Below are 21,792 nucleotides of genomic sequence, written 5' to 3'. Positions count from 1 at the left end.
TTACACATGAGCTTTTGCTTGTCACTGCATTAAACACATTCTCACTTACCATATAAGAACTAACCCTTAAGGAATAGAAGTATGAGGACCCAAAAAAATAGATGAAACAAAATAATCAACTTCTTCCCAACTATAATACTTTTTATCTGATGTATAAGAATAAAAGGTAAGAAACGCTGATTATTACGTTAATACTATGCTAAGAATAAGCATTAGAGAACACAATAGAAAATCCTATAACTATTTGGAAAAAGAATCAAGCATTATTATAAAAAAATAAATAAGGGGCAATGTAGGACCAATCGATCCTATCAGATGCCACGTTAGGCACTATTCTAATACAAACTGAGAATGACTGATGGAATAAGATATGGTAAAATGTTTTCTAAATTACTTAGTAACTGCTTTTCAACATCTGACTATCAATTCAAAGGGAGAAAATGAACTTATAAAATACATACCTCATACTATATCCTAATAAAACTCAAGAAAAAAAGTATGAAAAAATCAAATAATAAAACTTATAGAAAACAAAAGTACACCTATTGTAACTATAAAGAGGAGCTTTTATGTCTCTGTTTTCTACTTTTAAAACAAAAAAACAATGCCAAGGAAAGATGAAAGGGAATGGTTACATAAAAACGGATCAAAGCCAATAAACTAAAGAGAGCAAATACCCTGTCTCTTTTTCCTAGGTACTCTGATGTACACTCGCACCAAGCACAGGGGGGTACATTTATGGCAGTTTTGCCTAAGGAACAAGAGCCATAAAAGACCACACTCTAATCCAGCAAGTTCAATCTTAGAGTCTATTTTAAATAATTCTGCATATATAACAAACATTCAGTGAATTTTCCAGAGATTAATTTAAAAAAAAGGAAAAATCTACACAACAAAATTTAAATGTAAATATCCCCAAACTCAAAAACATTTAAACAAATGACACATTATTAAAATGCTAGGCAGGAAGACAACATAGACATGTAGATAAATATAAAATGATAAGGAGGGGCCGGTCCTGTGGCACAGCGGTTAAGTGCGCACACCCGCTTCAGTGGCCCAGGGTTTGCCGGTTCGGACACCGGGTACGGACATGGCACCGCTTGGCACACCATGATGTGGCAGGAATCCCACACATAAAGTAGAGGAAGATGGGCACGGATGTTAGCTCAGGGCCAGTCTTCCTCAGCAAAAAAAGGAGGACTGGCAGCAGTCAGCTCAGGGCTAATCTTTCTCAAAAATATAAATAAATACATAAAATAAAATGATGATGAGAGACTATAAAACTGAAAATTATGAAAATTATACAATAATTACATTTATATACTTATAAAAGAAGCCATTGAGATATACAACCAGTTATTTTTAGGTAACAAAGTCTTATTTGTAATTTCCTATGACATTTTAATAAGATTTTATTTCAATTTTTAAAATGATTTGAAAATACTACAAAATATTAAGATAAAAAGCAAGTGAGGGGCCGGCTCCGTGGCTGAGTGGTTAAGTTTGCCCGCTCTGCTGCAGCGGCCCAGGGTTCGGACATGGCGCCGCTCATCAGGCCACGTTGAGGCAGCATCCCACATCCCACAACTAGAAGGACCTGCAACTAATATATACAACTGTGTGTGTGGGTGGGTGGGGGGGAGGTTGGGGAGATAAAAAGCAGGAAAAAAAAAAAAAAGATTGGCAACGGTTGTTAGCCCAGGTGCCAATCTTTTTTTTTTTTTAAAAAAAGGAAGATTGGCAACAGTTGTTAGCCCAGGTGCCAATCTTTAAAAAAAAAAACCAAGTGAGAGTATTTTTAAAAGATTAAGAACACAAGTATAATAAAAGCTAGCCTATCCAAAATCCTTGGGTTGAATTTTGAATTTTCCAAATGGCTTAAATCATTAAAATTTAACTTTAAAATTTTGTTAAAGATCTTAGAAAGACAGAAGAAATAAACAGGAATCTACAAGACTTCTTAAGCAGAACACAGAATAAAATGATCTTTTGCATGATGTACTCAAGGATGCCATTATGAACACACAGTACATAAACACTCTCAAGACGCACTGAAATATACACAGCCGTATTTTCCTTTATTGCTGTTCCTCAGTTGTTTCTTTGTTAAGTATTCTGCCCTTTCTCTTTCTATAGAAGCCCTTCTCTCTCTTTCTGTATTTGTTATCTGTAAACAGTTTTGTCCTTAAGGGGTGCAGGTCAGGACAGCCACGTTACACCAAAAGGCACTCATATTCCGACTCTGCTAAACACAAGCTCTAAACCTCAGTTGCTCCATTTGCAAAATACAAATAATAATAGCACATAAGCACACAGGGTTGTTTTGAGGACTGAGATAAAGCCAAGAATGTACTTACTTGGCACAGAACTTGGCATACAGTAAACACTCAGTAGACATTAGCTATTTCTTTTCCTCCTATTACCTTAGAAATTAAATAGCTCAATTTTTTGAAGAATATGCTTGTTCATATTCGTGTGTGTGCATGTATGTTGTGTAGAATAAAGTCTGGGAAAAAATACTTCAAAATTTAACCACGCTTCAATGAGATAATACTTCATAACAACTAGGATGGCTAAAATAAAAGAATTAACAACTGTTGGCTCACAAGGATGTAGGAGAAACTCATTTGTTACTGGTGGGAATATAAAATGGTGCAACCACTTTGGAAAACAACTTAGCACTTTCTTAAAAAGTTAAACATAAATTTATCATATGACCCAGCAGTTCCACCCCTAGGCATCTACCCAAAAGAAAAAAAATTCAGGAGCCAGCCTTGATGGCTTATTGGTTAAAGTTTGGCGCTCTCCACTTAAGCGTCCCAGGTTAAGTGCCTGGTCAGGGAACCACACGACTCATCTGTCAGTAGCCATGTTGTGGCAGGGGCTCACACAGATGAATTAGAAGGACTTACAACTAGAATATACAACTATGTACCAGGGTTTTGGAGAGGAGGAAAAAAAAAAAAGAGGAAGAATGGCAACAGATGTTAGCTCAGGTCAAATCTTTCCCAGAAAAAAAAAAAAGCAAGAAAGATAAACTTAGGTCCACATAAAGACTTACACACAAATATTCATAACAGCATTATTCATTCAACCCAAATGTCCATCAACCGATGAATAGATAAGCAAAATGTAGTACACCCACAGTATGGAATACTAAATACAGCAATAAGAAGAAGTGAAATACTGATACGATGTGAATGAACCTCAAAAACATTATACTTAGTGAAAAGAAGCTAGACACAAAAGACAACTTATGTATGACTGCACTTATATGAAATGTCCAGAAAAGGTAAATCTAGAGACAGAAAGAAGATTAGTGGACACCTGGAGCTGGGGGTGGCAATATGGATTAACTGTAAATGGGCACTAGGGACCTTACTACGGTGATGGAAATGTTCTAAACTGGATTATGGTGATGGTTGCACAACTCAATAAATTTACTAAAAATCATTACATTTAAAATGGGCAGATTTTACAGTACACAAATTATACCTCAATAAAGTTGTTTTTCATAAGGTTAACAATAGTTATCTCCAGCAAACAGTGCCATGGATGATGTTGCCCCTAGTTTTACTTTTGAAAATGGTTTGAAGAAAAGGATTTGTTTATTAAAAAAATAAAAAGTAAACTGCCAAATTTGTTGGACTTATGTGTAATTAAAAGTAAACAGACTGAGTAAAGGCAGAGGGACTCTCCTCTAATTTTACTGATTATTTCATTTCTTAGGAAGGTTCTGGATTGACGAGGGTTGTTAAACAGCTGATTAAGTGAAGTCTCACCACACACCTTTTCAGATTCAAAGGCGAGAAAAAAAATTAACTGTCCCACAGTTTTTTAAGATACTGCCAGAAGTAATATTGTGATATGATTTTTTTTCCCCTGAGGAAGATTTGCCCTGAGCTAACATCCATTGTCAATCTTTCTTTTTTTGCTCAAGGAAGATTCACCCTGAGCTAACATCGCCAATCTTCCTCTATTTTGTATGTGGTTCACCACCACAGACAGCATGGTGGCCGCTGACTGGTACAGGTCCATGCCCAGGAGCCGAACCCAGGCTGCCAAAGTGGAGTGTGTGGAACCTAACCATTAGGCTACAGGGCCAGCCCAGTAACATGAAATATTTTAAAGACTGTTTTCCACAACCTTTCCTAAATGAAAAGCTAACATAGGCTATATAGACTAATTTAGTTATATCAAGTCTAAATCTAAGCCAAACAAAAATATCAAAAGTAGAACACAGGGGCTGGCCTGGTGGCACAGTGGTTAAGTTCGCATGTTCTGCTTCGGCGGCCCAGGGTTTACTGGTTCAGATCCTGGGTGCAGACATGGCACCGCTTGGCAAAAGCCATGCTGTGGTAGGCATCCCACATATAAAGTAGAGGAAGATGGGCATGGATGTTAGCTCAGGGCCAGACTTCCTCAGGAAAAAAAAAGAGGAGTATTGGCAGCAGATGTCAGCTCAGGGCTAATCTTCCTCAAAAAAAAAAAAAAAAAAAAGTAGAACATAAAACTTTTAAATACTTGGGCCCAGGACTCTTTTTCAACAAGTTTTTCAAGAGGCTCACCCACACTAAAGCCTCAGAATAATCACTTTCTAGATTCATGAAAGAGAGACCAGCCAAAGACAGTATTGATTATTTAAACATTTATATGGTATACTTTATAAATGAAAGCTCAAATAAATCAAACAGGGTCTGAAAGATTAGGATAAAGGGAACTTTTATTAGTTTTCTAGGGCTGCCTTAACAAATTACCACAAACTTGGTGGCTGAAACAACAGAAATTTGCTCTCTCACAGTTCTGGAGGCCAGAAGTCTGAATTCAAGGTGTTGGTTGAGCCATACCACTGCTGATGGCTCCAGGAAAGAACCCTTCCTTGCCTCTTCCTAGCTTCTAATGACTCTTGGTGTTCACTGGCTTATGACAACACAACTCCAATTTACGCTTCTATTTCACATGGCCTTCTTTTCTGTGTCTCTGTGTCCCATCCTCTGCTTGCAATAACACCCGTTACTGGATTTAAGACTCACACCAAATCCAGGATGATTTCATCTCAAGAACCTTAACTAATTACATCTGCAAAGATCCTAATCCAGAAAGGGGCCAGGACTAGTTGTGTACTGTAATCAATACTATGTGAAAGGCTTATTCCCTTAGGAAGAAACCTCACTGGAAAAAAATTGACAATTCAAATTTGAAATTGTCTTGGGCATTCTCAGTATAAATATCTTACATTTTAATTGTGTCCTTTTCTCAGTAGAAAATATCCTATCATACTATCAAGAAATTCTACTGTTAAAAAATTGTAGGGGCCAGCCCCATTGCCTAGTGGTTAAGTTCAGCAGGTTCTACTTTGGCAACCCAGGTTCAGGTCCCAGGCAGAGACCTACACCACTTGTCAGCAGCCATGCTGTGATGATGACCCACATACAAAACAGAGGAAGACTAGCACACATGTTAGCTCAGAGTGAATCTCCCTCAGCAAAAAAAAAAAATCTAAAATACATGTAAAGGGTTGGATGAAAATGTTTTACTGTATAACTTATTTCCCAAAAGCTGTTTCTTTCCTGGTATTTCCCATCATGGTAAATGCTATCTTCAAACATCCTGAAGCTCTGGCTACAAGATAGCTGTCGGACAACCAACTCATAAGCAAATTCTATGAACTCCTTTAAAATATATTACAAATGCAACCAATTCTCACTCTCTCTACTACTACCAGCCTAGTGTAAATCGCCATCATCTCTGGCCAAAGTGAGCCTTTTAAAATGCAAATCTACTATGTCATTCCCCTGTACAAAACTCCAGTGTCTTCCATCACAGATAGAATAAAATCCAAAGATGCCCTCCTCTCCTACCAACACTCTTCTCACTCTCCTCGCAGCCACAAAAGCCGCCTTTCATCCTGGAATGTACCAAGCACACAGCTATCTTGCTTTTGCCTCTGTTTCTGTTTCATCCAGGTATCTGAAAGGATGAATCTCTTCCGTCACTTCTCTGCTGAAATGTCACCTCATAAGAGAGGCCTTTCCTGACAACACTATCTAATGTCACACTCCCAGTCATTCTCCCTTTACCCTTCTAAAATATTTCTTCAGATAATAACAATCTGACAATATAATATATATTAGTTTGTTTTTTACTGTCAGCCTCAACCCAAAAGAATTTAAGTTCCATGAAAGCATGCTTGGTTCACTGCTGGACGCCCAGCCCTGGAACAGTATCTGACACATACTAGTTCAACAACCATCTGAATGAAGAATATATCTAATTTTGAATGACAATAATAACTTATTTATGCACTTTTCCTTTTCAAATATCCCCTGCTCCATTTTTTGAGGAATATTATGACAAATAATTCCCCAAATTATTTCCCATTCACAATAAATTTCTGTCCTGCTTTGAAAAAACAATTACCAACAAAACTTTCTCTACAAGTTAAACATCAGGAGAGTCAAATCAGCTGCCTGCCGTTAGATAGGATGGGAAAGAAAAGAAAGAGCTAGTAAGCAAGCAGTCCTCTGATCTTGATAACACTCTTCCCAAATGCTCCTTATTTCTGACCTTCTTCTCCTTCCCAGACTGTCTACAGGACTCCTGCTTTCCCAAAACACATGATTCTTCTACAGAATGGTCTCATCAGTAGTTGGGCTGTTGTATCTGCTCTGCCTTTCTTTATCTTAAACAGTGTCCCAAAGTAAATTCCAAGGAACAATGTTTCCTAGGAGTGTTAGCGGATACTAAAAGGGGTCAAATAAATTTGCGAAAAACTTCACTAAACAAAATCAAGCAGGTTTTTTTCTTAGAGGACTTTTCAGAATCTTAACTATGTTAATTTGCATTGTAAATCTCCACAATGGAAAGAGTACACACTGTAACCCAAACTTATTTTTTTCAACTCAAACTTAATAGAATCTTTCTTTCAGTCATTTCATTCATTACGCTCTTTTTTCTAGCTATCTCAAAAATTCTGGCAGCCTGGCTTGCTGAAAGCACCTTTACTTTAGATACGAAGGAAGATATAAAAGGAGATCTGCTAATGGATTTAAATAATAATTAAAATGTTCACTGTCTGCAGGGTATTATTTAGAAGTGAGTCATTATTTTTTCATAAATGGTGGAGTGACAAAAATTAATGAAATTACCAAAAGCAGCATAAAACCTAGGCCAAAAGCATTCAAGTAATTTCCTCTCCACCTATATATTCCTTTTTTTTTTTTAAAGATTTTATTTTTTCCTTTTTCTCCCCAAAGCCCCCCAGTACATAGTTGTATATTCTTCGTTGTGGGTCCCTCTAGTTGTGGCATGTGAGACGCTGCCTCATCGTGGTCTGATGAGCAGTGCCATGTCTGCGCCCAGGATTCAAACCAACGAAACACTGGGCCGCCTGCAGCAGAGCGTGCGAACTTAACCACTCGGCCACGGGGCCAGCCCCTATATATTCCTTTTTTTATAATACTGTTAACCAAAATCAGGGTGGGATTGGCAGTGCAGAAGGAAGCAAGTTCTGTAAATTTTTAGCCTAAATATTATATTTACATTTCTGAGGGAGACTACAGTTATAGGTAATGGACACTTACATAAGAAAACTAAATCAGTAAGATCACTTTAAAATATGATGAACACCACAAATTCACACCCTGTCTGCTGCAAAAATTACTTCTCTAACCAATTCCTTTCTTTCTCCATCATTCTCCCATATCTCTGCTGGGAAACCACCCTTACAGCTGCCTCTGTATGCCTCCCACGCTTCTAAAACCTTCTTCTGGTCACCCATTTCATTCCTATTCCAGTCACCCCTTTCACTTCTATTCTGTATCAGTGCTGGCCAGCCTCCATCCGTGAACTCGTTCATCCTAATATTTGCAGAACCTCTTCATAGATATTTGATGCTAGAAGCAGAAATTAAAGGAGTCACAGCCCTAACATCAAAGAAACTCCTGAAACTTAGAGGCCTGACCAGAATATGGCTCAACTGCACCCACTCCAAGACAAACAATGCTACCTTCAAGCCCAATCCCGCAACAATCCTAAATTCTTTGAAACTAAAAATAGCTCAGCTGTTGTCTCAGCTGCCAGCAGATGGCCAGACTATTTTTAATTCAGGATTCTAGAGAGCAGGAATGGATCAAGCTAAGCTAGGGCAGCCTAGAAGCTCTGCAAAGTTCAGTGTTCGCTGCAGAGAGCTGTAGAGGGGCAAGTACCAAGAGAGGGCAATCTAGAGCAGGTCCTGGGCCCGTGGGCTTCACACTGATTGTAACAACGCAAGTGTGAGAGGTTTTTTTTCTTTCTTTAGCATTGTTTACTTCAAAAGAAAGTCTGACATGTAAGAGTATTTGATAAAACTTTTAAATAATTTTCATCCCCTTTAAAGGTTTTATTATTTATTTTTCTTTTTGTGAAAATAAAAGTTCCTTTATGTAGCGTCCTTGAGAAGGGATTCTGTTTTAATGAAGTAAAATCTCCCCTAATCTAGATAAGGTTTCCTAAAAATTATACTTTAACAAAAAAAATAGTTTTTTTAAAGAATATGTGATGAACTGTAATTTCATGACTATTATTTACAGAAGACCTATTTATAATTAGCCATTATGTTAAAAGGTGACTGAATTAATTTCGAATACCAGAGCTCTGAAATCTACTCACATGCCAATAAGATGATTTTAAAACAAAGGATTAAAAGTCTGACATACTATGTATTTTCTTGTTTACTGTCCGTCTCCCTTCAGCTCCATGGTAAGTGTTCAATAAATTTGAAGGGGAGAATGAATGCAGGCAGGTATATTTAGAAGGTCTACTCAGAAAGTCTATTTAGAAGGATTACAACACCCACCTCTGTACCTCCACCATCCATCTCCTATCCACTCACAACGTACAGACCAGGGATGATCAAACCAGGTCATTCCAGTTTACTTTCTCCTCCTGCTTGATGGCTACATGGGTTATCAAGAGCCCAAAGTGGGCCTGGCCCAGGTCTCAGCAGTGAAGAGGAAAGGGGAAGTCTACAATAGTTTCCAGAGACAATGCATATTGGGGGATACCATCTTACTGCAAGACACTATATTTTCTGCAAAGATGAAATGAGCCCTCCCTATCAACTTATGTTTGGGTGATAATGTAGATGGACAATCAGAAGGGAAGAAACAAAGTTCACTAGAAATTAACTACCCTAAGATTGCTCAGTGAGATTTTGTAGGAGGCTAAACTAACTTTTATGAAATGTGAGAAAAGGTCTTATACATCTCAGGTAAAGAAAGTACTCTGGTGCCCAGGCCCTGCCTGGGTAGTCATATTCCTCACACTCAGCTTCTGCTAATCATACAGAAGGAACAAAAAAGTAAAAACTAGCAAAATCTGGAATAGAGAATCCTGGTACGCTGGCACACACACTACCAAGTAGTTCCTATGTCTCAAAACGGCAAGGACCAACCTATAGGCCCTCTAAAGGTGCCAATCAAGAGGGCAGGAATATTCAAGGCACAACTTAACAGAATAGTGCATTCACATTCTTGGCACATTAGAGGGGAGGTGGCCTTACAATCATTAAGTCCAATATCCTAATTTGACAGAGAAGGAAACTAAGGCCCAGGGCCTATACTGCAATGTAACAGAACTGGGATTTGAACCTAAAATGCCAGACTCTCCTTCCAGTGAGCTTTCCATTAAAATACATTTACTTATATTAGCATTTTGGAGAGGAAAAATTCATGTACACAACACACCTTATTTCTTCAGTCTAATACTTATAATTTAGTATATTAAAAATATACTCTAATATGGAAAATCTGGCCTCAAAAACTAAAACTTGTGAGAATCTCTTGAGTTCTTGAATCTGCAAGTTATTCATAAACCTACAATAATTCTTTTAAAAATTCTAAAAATCACTCTCTCCCTCATCCCACCCCAATTTAATAACTATTCCTTTCAGGACCTAGATATAAATTCAATTTTTACCATTGTACAATGTCTTCTCATTCACCTGGAACAGTCTTTTGTTAGCTACAAGAATAACAAATGGTAAACTTCTGATCCACGAGGGGTCAAAAAAACTAAACTATACTACAGATTCAAAAATTTTAAATGAAATTTCTTCAATAATGTTTTTCATATCACCACTTTTAAGGATCCAAAAAAGAAGGAAAAAACAGCATAGCTTATTATAGCAAGTTAAAAAGTAGCCTATTTATTTTAGTAATTAAAAGGCAAAGTTGCTTTTAAGCTGTCTTGACCCTTTACTCTAGCATACATTTGAGTTATCCTGGATTCTTTTCCCCCTCAAGAACGCTGTTTTCCAAAGCCCGTTTAACAAGCTTCATTTTCTCATCAATTTGATCGAGTCTATTTCCTGTGCTACAAAATAAGGTGTAAGCATTAGGAACTCATCTTCGTGTTAAGCGTCCTAGTCTCTCCTTAAATGATTTCATCTTTGATGGATGCAACAGAGTTGTCAGTGTTTCCCCTTTAACAATTCCTCGTCTGCCCGTCCTCGCTATAGGTATTGTTTGGACTGACCCTTCTATGGGGTTCATCACACTACATCTCTTCCGTCTAAACTAGAAATCACAATTCAAGCTTGAGAGCAGCTGCCCCTGTCCAGACATGTGGCTGGTGGGTGTCATTGTCTTTTTCCTTTTCCCCATTTAAAACCCCCCCGCTTCCTCGTCACTAAAACCAGCTTATCTAAAGGTCCTTTCCTTCCCCGCTTTTATATCGCCACCCCCACCCCTTAACCTCCGGTCTAGTTCTTCCAGGTCAGCCCAGTCAGATACAACATTACTCTATGTTTTTCCTGTGGCGGAGGCGGACAGATGTCAGAACGGGCTGCACCTCTTGCAAAGCCCTTCTCGAGACTGTCAACAAGGGAACAACTTCAGCCTCTGTTCCCAAAGTACCACGCCAAACGATAAAGTTATCGAAATTACGATACGGAACCCTTCCCACGCCCAATCCCGACAAATCAGCTCCACCTCAATTTCCAAGCTAATAAACAACAACTCGTCTTCTAGTTCATCACAAAGGGTGGAATCCCGTCCGCACCGCAAGGTCCACCGACACAATCTCCTCACTCTCCAGTCGATCCCAAGCCCAGCTAACTGCCCTTCCTCCTCCAGTCTGCCTCTACCCCACAGCCAGGCGACTTACTGTCAACTCCAGCCGGGCAGCAGAGAGCCCGGCCAGGGCTCCCTGAGGTCAGCCGCGCCGGCCCAGGGCGAACCCCCGGGCGACCCCGCCGCCCCCCCGCCCCCGCCCGGGCCTCCTCCCCGCTCACCTAACGCCACCTCACACGCCTTGCGCAGCTGAGAGTGATGCGCCTTCTTCACTTCCTTGTCGGCCAGAATCTTCTCCAGGGCCCGGGTCAGGAACATGTTCTTCGTCTTCTTGCCCTCATACATGGACGCAGAGGAGGCGGCAGCGGCTCGTCCGACCCGCGGCTCCCGGCGGCTGGAGGGGGGAGGAGGAGGGGAGGAAGCGCGGAGAGAAAGGCGAGGGGGTGGAGGTGGGGGAGAGGAGGCGTGGAGGGCAGCGGCAGGAGCAGGAAGGGGCGGGCGGGCGAGCGGGACCAGCCGCGGTCCCGCCGCGAGCTTCACCGCCCCCCGAGAGGCCGCCCCTGGAGGGCCGCGCCCGTCGGACCTCTGCTTCGCCCGGCCCGGGGGTCGCTTCCCGGCCACCTCCCTCACTCGCCCCTCCGGCCCGGGGGCGGCGAGGGAGCCCAGCCCGGGAGGCCGGCTGCCGGGGGCCGAGGGCCGAGGCGGCGGCGGCGGCGGCTCAGAGGCCCGGCGAGAGCAGGGCTGCCCTGGCTACTGTGGGGATTAGCACCCGCCGCGGCAGCGGACCGGCCTCCATCACCGCCGACCTGCCCCGGCCGCCATGTTGGGAGGAAACGACGCGTCACGCAGCGGCCGAACGGCTGCAGAGGAGGAAGCGGCGGCGGCAGCGGCGGCGGCGGCGCTGCCTGCCCAGAGCAGCCGCGGCGCCGGGAGGCAGGGGGCGGAGGGCGGCGCTGGAGGAGCTGCCCGAGCCGCAGCGCTACGGCGGCCCGGCGGGGCCTCGCCGCCTCCCGCGTTCGCCTGCAGGGCGGTGTGGGGCGTGGCGGGCGTCCTGCGGCGCCGCGCCGGGCTCGTCGGGCTCCTTGCGGCGGCGCGGCTGCGGGACCCAGGGCCCCCGGCAGCCCTGCTCCAGCTGGGTGAACGGCGCTCCCGGCTACGCTGCCTCCGCTTTTCCGACTGACGGGAGGTCCCGTTGGTGGGAGTGCAGTCCCTTCCGCTCCTGGGGGCGCGGAAACACCCGCATCGCCCATACTCAGCCCGGCTGTATTTCCACCCGCCGCGCTCGACTCTCAATTTCTTTCCCAGGTGCACGAAACTGCTATCCGGGACTGTGCCCTCCGACTACCTCAGGGAAGCTTCTCTCTTGGGAAGAGTAAACTAAAGCCAGTTTAGCAAGGATTCCGGAATGTTTCACTTTTTCATCTCTGTAGGATAAATCGGTAAACTCTAGATTTAAGATCATTTCTGAATTGAGTTAAGCGAACAAGTGAATGCTGCTGATTGATGTGGTCCGTCAGAGCTCTGTGTTTCTGTGCCTTTAATATTCAGATTCAGTGCAGGACATGAAAACCAGTTTCCGAATGGAAAAGCTCTAAGTACAAACCGATTATCACACACGCACACGTGACCATGTGTCTGCTTTGATACCAAAGAATTAAAATTTCTACAGTGTTTCCTTCAGAGCAGAAAATTTTAAAGAATACTCTAAAAATGTATGCGAAGAATTTACTTACGTGGTGCTCTAGGAGCACGTCTCTATGTTCAAATCTACTGTGTGGCTCTGTCAACTCAGGGTCCCAAATTGCTAGAACGTGTTTCTCGCAGTTCTGATCCATTCGATTGCCTTGACTACAGACGTGACCTAATGCAACTATCCAAACCTAAGAATGGAGAAACTGTGAAGTGACAAGATTTGGGACAGGCGAAAAACCATAAGAAATAAAAATGAAAACCTTGAAGGTGACCCTGAATTCAAGTGGACAAATAGATTAATTTTTAAAACTTTCTTGTCCTGAGAAAATCTGTAAGTTCATTAATTTCATTTTAAAGCCTATCTCTAAATTCCTGGAAATTAGAGATTCAGCCTACTCATAGATCAGACACAATACTGATTTCTATGGACACGCTGATGGATTATAAACTTTATAAACTTTTTGAGAGCAAGCTCCGTTTCTAATTTATCTTATTTCTTCCTAATGCCGGCGTTGTGCTAGGCGCTGTTGAAGGTGCTAGCTGATCACCAAGTCCATTTACTCTTCTCAGTACAGAGGTACACTGTGTTCCCCAGCCTCCCTTTGCAGTTAGATGTAGCCATCCAGGCTTAGCTCATTGAAAAACAGAAGTGTTCCACAAGTAATCTTCCATGCTCTTTCCCCTTCTATGGTCACATGCTGAAGATGGCAGAGCCACAAGTTAGGAGTCTGGGTCCTTGAATTACCATTTGGGGGAGAGCCATCCATTCATCAGGAATATTTGTTTTGGACTTTACATGAACAAAGTAAACTCAGCTATATTTAGCAGCTAGCTTTATCCTAAACAATACACTTGGCATTCATTAATGAATAATACAGATGGAGATCTTTGCTGTTGAAGTGCTCAGAGTCTACTGCATAGCACATATACATATCACAATATGTGTTCATGTTGTCTGCTTACTTGTTTATTGATTGGTTGTCTGTTTCCTTCATAAGAGCAAGGACTTCATCCGTTTATTTGCTTCTATATGCCTAGCATAGTACCTGGCGTAGAGAAGGCCTCTGGTATAAACTTGTTGAATAGAAACTTGAATAAATGAAAGACACTGAGCTAAGTCAGGCATGACCCTTGCCCTTGTGGAGCTTATAGTATATAGTAGGGAAAAGAATATTAAACAAATAAATCACTAGTGAATATATAATTACAAATGTGTTAAGTGTGATTAAAGTAAAGAGTAGAGCGTTATGAGGAGATCTACTTTAGATTTTGGATTCAGGGATGGCTTCCTGAAGAAGTAAATTTAAACTGAGACCTGAAGGAAATTAGCCAAACTGTCGAGGAAGAACTTCCCAGGTAGTCTCAGGGTAGGGGGTAACTTGGCAAGTTTCAGCAACCGGAAGAAGGCAATATGGCTGAAAGTTGTCATGGGGAAATGGTGCCATAAGCATAAAGAGGGCACTAGAAACCAGATCTTATGTAATCTTGTAGGCCATGTTAAGGGTTTGGGATTTCATCTCAATAGCAATAGAAATCTATAGAAGGGTTAAGTATGGAGTGAAGTGATCAAGTTGGTGATTGAAAAGTAATCCCCCTGTTCTGTGGAGAATGGATTAGAAGAGGACGAGAGTGGATGTGGGCAAGACAGTGAGGAGGTGATTACAACAGTGCAGCGTGGCTTGAGCTGGGGTCCAGGACCACCACACAAGGTTTTGGAGATCACATCTGCCAGAAAGACAGCAAATGGGGCTGTCTAATCCAGAGATTATAAAGTTTATAATCTCCAGCCTAGGGAAAGGGGCTCTTTTTTCTGATTTGCATAAAGATTAGATAGACCTGTAGTGTCAGAGTGCTAGCAGGGCGGATGCAACAAAGCAGACAGATTTGAGATATCCTTTGGTGGCAGAATGGACAGGACTTAATAATGAATTGGAGTGAAGGTAAAAGAAAGGAAGAGGTCACAAATGAATGCCATGTTTCTGACCAGAGCCAGTGAATGAGTAGAAACACTGTTTGAAGAGATAGCCAGAGCTGGGATAAGAGCAGATTTGACAGTGAGGGTGCAGCTTTCAGTTTTAGAAGAATCACCTCCTCTGAGATATGACCTGACCCTCTCAAAAGGAATGACCTCTACCCTCCTATCTCCCAGAGGACAATTCTCCTCCTTTGCTGAGTCTAGCACTTCATTCAAATGGTGGTGGTGATGGGCGGAGGTGGGGGCGGGGTGAGGGTGGGGGGTGTGCACCACCTTGGGAGGTGGACACTCTCACCCAATTTGAAACTCAAGATATTAACTCTGAACTGCCTGGAGCAAAATGTAAGGTAAAACTCTAAAATAAAGTTGATATTCGGGGAAGATAATATTTTTAGTCTTTTATTGACAACTATAGGGGAGGGGGTAAGGGAAAAGGGTAAAGAGGTGCCAGGCTCAGGCAATTTTTACACGAAATTATGAGTATATTTCCCTGTATGTATGTTTCCTTTTATTTTTTAATTTTATTATTGTTGTTGCTTGGTGCTTATCCAACCTATTTAAATAAGAAATCCAATCTCAGTATTCATTTGCATGTGACTCCCTGCTATTTTCAAAACATTCAAATTCTATGTTTCTGAAATGCCTATCATCCTCTAAATTTTAAAATATATTTTCTTTCCTGAAGCTATTTTTTTTTTTTAAAGATTTTTTATTTTTTCCTTTTTCTCCCCAAAGCCCCCAGGTACATAGTTGTGTATTCTTTGTTGTGGGTTCTTCTAGTTGTGGCATGTGGGACGCCGCCTCAGCGTGGTTTGATGAGCAGTGCCATGTCCGCGCCCAGGATTCAAACTAACAAAACACTGGGCCGCCTGCAGCAGAGCTCACGATCTTAACCACTCGGCCATGGGGCCAGCCCTTTCCTGAAGCTATTTTTACCTCTCAGTCTGCAATCTTACCTTCCTGTCACCCAATTACTCTAATCATTTTCCCTTTCATTTATAACTTTGCTATATATTAGCTACCTTGACTTTTCTCTTTGGATAATATTTCCACTTTGGTTCCAAAGAGTCAAATAGCATCAAACAGCAGATGACTTGGTCTGGGTTTTAGCATCTCGGTTGATGTGCTTTATCATCATCCTTTTAAATATAGATATAAGTTCAGTGTAACATAAAAATTACATAAAATCTGAATAAATTTTTAATTAATACTGAATACATCTGATTGATGTTAAAAGCCAATATTAACATCAAAAATAGCATCATGTTCACTTGCCTAAAAAAACCATGACGCCTCAAGTAGTCTTTCACATGATCTCTAAATTCTTTTAGCTTTCAAAACATTCCATAAGCTGACCCTCCCCTGACTTTCCATCTAACTTCTCATTAGTAATGGTAGTAATAATAATAATTAAGATTTATATAGGGTTTATTATGAGCCAGACACAAGCCAAATGAAGAAGTTTCCATTATTAGCTCTGATTTATAACTGAAGAAACTGAGACATAGAGAATTTAGATAACTTGCCCAGATCATACAATTAGTAAGTGGTGGAGCCTAGATTACAGTTTGGAAAGTCTGGCTCCAGAGCCCATACTCTAAACAACTAAGCCACACTGACTGCCTCTCTAAACAGCCTCCCGCCTCCCCTGAAATGCACCACTCAAGTTCCAGCCGAATCCTCCCCCAAGAGTCCCTCTTCCTTCCTTGCATCCCCACACCACATATCCAAACACCAAGCCTATCTGCACCTGACTGCCTTTGTTTATCTTCCAGCAATCCAGAGTGCCTCCCACCGCCTTTCTTTTGTTTACTCTCCCCAAAGTCTTCCCAACCTTCAAAGCCTCTTTGAAATTCATCCCCTTCTAAATTTTCTCCTTCTACCTCCAATAGCACCAATACCACCCTTCTCTGTCCTTTTACAGCATCATCTATCTCATACTTTATACCTAATTGTATATCCACAGTAGTGTTTAATCAGACTGCAAATTTTTGAAAACTAGAGATACAAGAAAAGATAAAGCAGGCAACCTAGTAGAAGATGGGAAACATTGGTTAAACAGAGAAATAAATCATTTTTTCTGAGACCACAATGATGACATGATTAATATAAGAAAAGCCATCTCCAAGTCTGCTTTCTTGCTTTTCATATGAAGAAGCTGGCAAGCTAATTTGATGTTCCTCTTTTATCAGTCTGCTTGTTTTCATCTTGTTTGTTAAGGAAATAAATGAATAAAGTGTGTCTTAAGATTCAGAAGTTCTGCTTATTGTGCTGCAGGAAAAGTATCAATACATTGGACAGGGTAAACAGAGCATGCTAGAATGAAGAATTTAATTTGGAAAGATAACAAAAGCAAGCAAATTTTTATTGAATAAGAGACTATAATGTAATAAATAATAAAAGCAAAGTTTCGAAAAAATTAGAATGTTGTTGCAGAAAAAGATTACAAATCTAGAGCTGGAAGTTGGAAGTAATAGAATTTTCCATGAATTTTAAATCAGCAAACACTAATGTTTTACAGAATAATAAAACTGAAAGCATAAGCACTTAAATTTCCTTAAAAAAATCTTTAAGTTATGTAATTCCCTAGAGGAGTAGAAAATATTTACCTTCATGGTACTATTCTCTTCTGGCCTGCATACATTGTGTAATTTTTCCTGTAAGATCATAGATCTCAATGTAAAATGTAAAGCTATAAAACTTTCAAAAATAAACCTAGGATAAAAGCTTCCTGAGCTGGGATTAGGCAAAAAGTTTTTAGGTATGACAACAAAATCATGATCCATAAAAGAAAAAAATTGATAAATTGGACTTCACAAAATTTAAAACTTTCGCTCTGTGAAAGACACTGTTAAGAGAATAAAATGACAAGCTACAAAATGGGTGAAAATATTTGAAAATCGCATATCTAACAAATGACTTGTATTCAGAATACATATTTTAAAACTTCTCAAAACTCAACAGTAAAAAGAAAAACAAAACAACAACCTAGCCAAAAAACGAGTAAAAAAACTTGAACAGGCACTTTACTAAAGAGGATGTACAAATGGCAAATAGGCATGAGAAAAGATGTTTAACATCATTAACACTAAGGAAACGCAAATTAAAACCAGTGAACTACTACTACACAACTATTAGAGTGGTAAAAATAAAAAATACTGACCATATCAAGTGCAAGAGAGGATGTGGAGCAATCTGAACCTTCATACGTTGCTGGCAGAAACGCAAAATGGCACAGCAACTCTGGGAAACAATTTCATAGTTTCTTATAAAATAAAACAAACAGTATGTGACCCAGAAATCCTACTCCTGAATATTAAAATTAAAATTCATGTTCACATAAAAACCTGTCAACATAGGTTTATAGAAACTCTATTCATACTAAAAACTAGAAACAACTCATATGTCTTTGATTGAGTAAAAGATTCAACAAGCAGTAGTATATCTATACGATGGAATAGTACTCAGCAATACAAAAGAACAAATTATGGATACATGCAACAGCAAGGATGAAGCTCAAAGACATTATGCTGTGTGAAAGAAGCCAGTCTCAAAAGGTTTCATACTGACTGATCCATCTCTATGACATTCTCGAAAAGGTAAAACTATAGGGATGAAAAACGTCAATGATTGTCAGCTGTTGTAGGTGGAGGTAGGATGTGTGTCTATAAAGGGGTAGCAAAAGGGAGGTTTCTTTTGAAGTGGTAGAAATGTTCTGTATCCTGATTATGGTGGCAGTTAGTTACATGAATCTATACATACATGTATTAAAATTCATAGAACTGTTCACAAGAAAAAATCAATTTTATTCTATGATAATTTAAAAAAACCTCTACTTTTAACATGACCAAATATCAATTATATTTCTATGAGACTACTAAATCAGAATCCACTCATATAAGGTAGAGAGAGCTGACTGATTCTGGAAGTTTTCAGGTAATCAAAAGTAACATAGGTTTGCTATATCAAGCAGTAGAATTATATAAATAATATTAACGCTAGAGGGGTCTGTTAGTAAAGAGGCTAAGTCATCCATATAGGCCACAAATGGAATTTTTTGGATAATTACACGTAATTCCACTCACCTGTATGTAAGCAAGACTCTTGAAGTGCATGAATGATTCCACTGCAGTAAGTTACATTTTTTGGAACTGTCCGTGAACGCTTAAATACTTTCAAAGCTCTTTTTAGTGGTTTACTATTGTTTCAACCTGAAAGGTTTTCTGCAATTTCCTAACACATGATTCCTAATCCAAAGGAAATCCCATAAATACTGGAAAAAGTCAACATTGTTTTCTTTTTAAAATATTACCACTGAAATGTGGCTAAGTAAAATCTTTTAATTTTTTTGAAATATTTAGGAAAATTTTTAATTCATTATAGGAATGATAATCTAGTCTTTATCTTGTGCATAAATATCTTTCTGCCACGGTGGAAAACTAGATTATAATTTGTTTTCATTTACAGTTTTTAGAGTTGTCAGTTCCAATTATATCAATTTAAAACTACTTTTTGAGGCTAAACTATGGTACATCCATTTAACGGCATACTACATCGCCATAATAAAGAGAAGGATGCTTTTAATGTACTGATATGAAATGATCTCTAATATACATTGATGTAAAAAAGAAAACTTCAGAATAGTAGGCATAATATACTATCATTTGTGCAAAAATACACACATACATGTGTATTTACTATAATTGCTTAGACTATTTCTGGGAAAATACAGAAGAAATGGGGAATTCGGTGTTCAGGAGTGAGAGTTGGGATATATCACTGGGATTATTTTATATCTTTTATATTTTGAACCCTGTGAATGTATTGCCTATTACAAAAATAAATTGAAATAAAAATTATTCCCTTTCTTTTCCAAACAAGGAATGTCTACATATTTTTTTAAAGAATTAATTTCCTGGAAAAAGAAGAAAGAATAATTCAGTTTCCTTCTTGGGGCCCAACATTCTCACTCAATAGAAATGGACTGAAGAATAAATTTCTCAGTGTACACATTTGTTGGATATTTTTTTCTTCACGAAAAGACTATCTAAAGTATGTAGGATCCTGTGAATACTCTAATATTTTGCTATTCAAAGTATTGTCCAAGGACCAGTAGCATTGGGATCTGGCTAGAAATGCAGAGTGCTTTTGCCCCACCCCAGACCTGCCAAATCAGAATCAGCACTTTAACATGATCCTCCCAGGGGATTTGTGTGCACCTTGATGTGTGAGAAAAACTGCTCCAACAGGCAGGAAGGAGTTGGATAAAGACAGTGCCCATAGCCCTAAGATATTAGGCAAATTGTTGGTCTATCAAGGAAGAGAGAGAAAAGTCATTGAGCAGGCTTTGGTGAAGTTTGTTGAAGAACCAAAGGGAATCTTAGAAACACCCTAGAACCTAAGGTCAAAAGGGAAATACTAGCTCCTGGGTGTAAATAAAAATACAATATATTTTCTATTTAATCTGTTAATAACCCAAGAATATGAACAAAATCGTTGTTGGAGGCCCACCAAAAGATGCATCCATTAGCTGTTTCAACAGCCAAACCAAAGTAAACTAAAACTCCCAATAAGCATCTATCTACTTTCAATCAAGTCTCCCTGCTTCTGACTTTTCCCCCATCCCACCACCATTTACCCAACAGTAAGAAGGATTCTTCTGAAATGGAAGCCAAATCATGTCACTCCTACATTTGATGCCCTTCAGTGGCTTCCAATTTTACTCAGAGTAAGAGCCAGAGTCCTAATGCAGACCTACAAGTCTCTGTGCAATGCACGTCCCGCTACAGTCACTCAACTATTCTCTCCTTTGCTTGCTTAGCTCCAGCCACCTGCCTCCTTGCTATTCCCTGAAGTTGTCAAACATGCTCTGCTTCCGGATCTTTGTACTTCCTGCCTCTGCCTAGAATCCTCTTCCTTCAGACAATCCATGGCTCACTTCCTTCAGGTCTCTGCTGAAGCATCATCTGATAAGTGAGGCCTTCCCTGCCTCTGCTACATAAAATAGCCACTCCCTGCTCTTGTATCCCTCTCACTCTGCTTTATTTTCCCCCCGTAGCACTGATTACTATTTCTTACACTATCTATTTATTCTTTTGATTTTTTTTCTCCTCTAGAATACAAGCTCCTCAAAGGCTGGGGCTTTATTTTGATTATTGCCATATCTCCAGTGCCTAAAAGAGGAAAAATTGTTGAATAAATGAGTGAATGAATGAATGAGTGAACAAATGATCCTGTTTTAGTCTACTCAGGCTGCCATATCAAAACACCATAGACTGGTTGGCTTAAACAACAGAAATCTATTTCTCACAGCTCTGGAAGCTGGAAGTCCAAGATTGAGGTGCTGGCTGGTTTGGTTTCTGGTGAGGACCCTCTCCCTGGCCTGCAGATGGCTGCCTTCTCGCTGGGTCTTGGCAGGGCCTTTCCTCAGTGAGTGCACATGGAGAGAGTGATGTCTCTCTCTTCCTCTTACAAGGCCACTAATCCTATTGAATTAGAATACCACCCTTATGACCTCATTTAATCATAATTACCTCTTAAAAGCTCTGTCTCCAAATAGTCACAATGGGGGTTAGGGCTTCAACAACGTTTCAGGGGGGACCCAATTCAAAGGATAGCAGATCCCATAACCAGTTCACTCTCCCATCAGCAAAGAAATTGCTCCCTTAGGTTGCATTTCCCTTTTAATTCTTATCTTATTCAAGGCTGCATTTGATAGTTTATTTTAACATAATTTCCCCTGAACAAAAATGCTGCAGGGAGGGGATGCCATTTGATATGATTTTCCCTGGGTATGTATAGGAGTGGCTCTGGACATGGAGAGGAAGGGGCTTGCACTATGTCTCTCACAGTCAACAGTCAGATGTCCCTAAATATATTGTTAAATATTGAAAAAGTTTAACAAAAAAAAAAGAATTCAGGGTTTTTGCTACCGTTAACTTCTCAGTCCCTTATCTTCCTTGACTTGGAACTTGAATGAAATGTTACTTTATAAAATATAAGGTAATTGCAGCTGCTCTGAAATGCTACATGTCCACACCATAGAATAGTGCAGAAATCTTTCCTGTTTGC

General features: G+C 40.1%; 1 protein-coding gene across 2 annotated transcripts in view; it reads right to left on the bottom strand.

The window, feature by feature from the left end:
• The window catches only part of ARFGEF1 (ADP ribosylation factor guanine nucleotide exchange factor 1), a 149,238-nt gene extending 137,700 nt beyond the window's left edge, over positions 1-11,538 (bottom strand). For both annotated transcript variants that reach the window (XR_011421556.1, XM_023648500.2), the window contains exon 1: positions 11,276-11,538. Coding sequence is in view for 1 of the 2 variants with exons in the window: in XM_023648500.2 (XP_023504268.2) it covers positions 11,276-11,399 (124 nt within the window). In the remaining variant the exon portion in view is untranslated. The remainder of the gene's footprint in view (positions 1-11,275) is intronic.
• Positions 11,539-21,792: the final 10,254 nt, after the last annotated feature.

This window comes from Equus caballus, chromosome 9 (assembly GCF_041296265.1).
Source record: "Equus caballus isolate H_3958 breed thoroughbred chromosome 9, TB-T2T, whole genome shotgun sequence".
In the NCBI taxonomy this organism is placed as follows: domain Eukaryota; kingdom Metazoa; phylum Chordata; class Mammalia; order Perissodactyla; family Equidae; genus Equus; species Equus caballus.
Note: the sequence above shows the minus strand (reverse complement) of the source record. Positions and strands in the feature narration are given on the sequence as shown.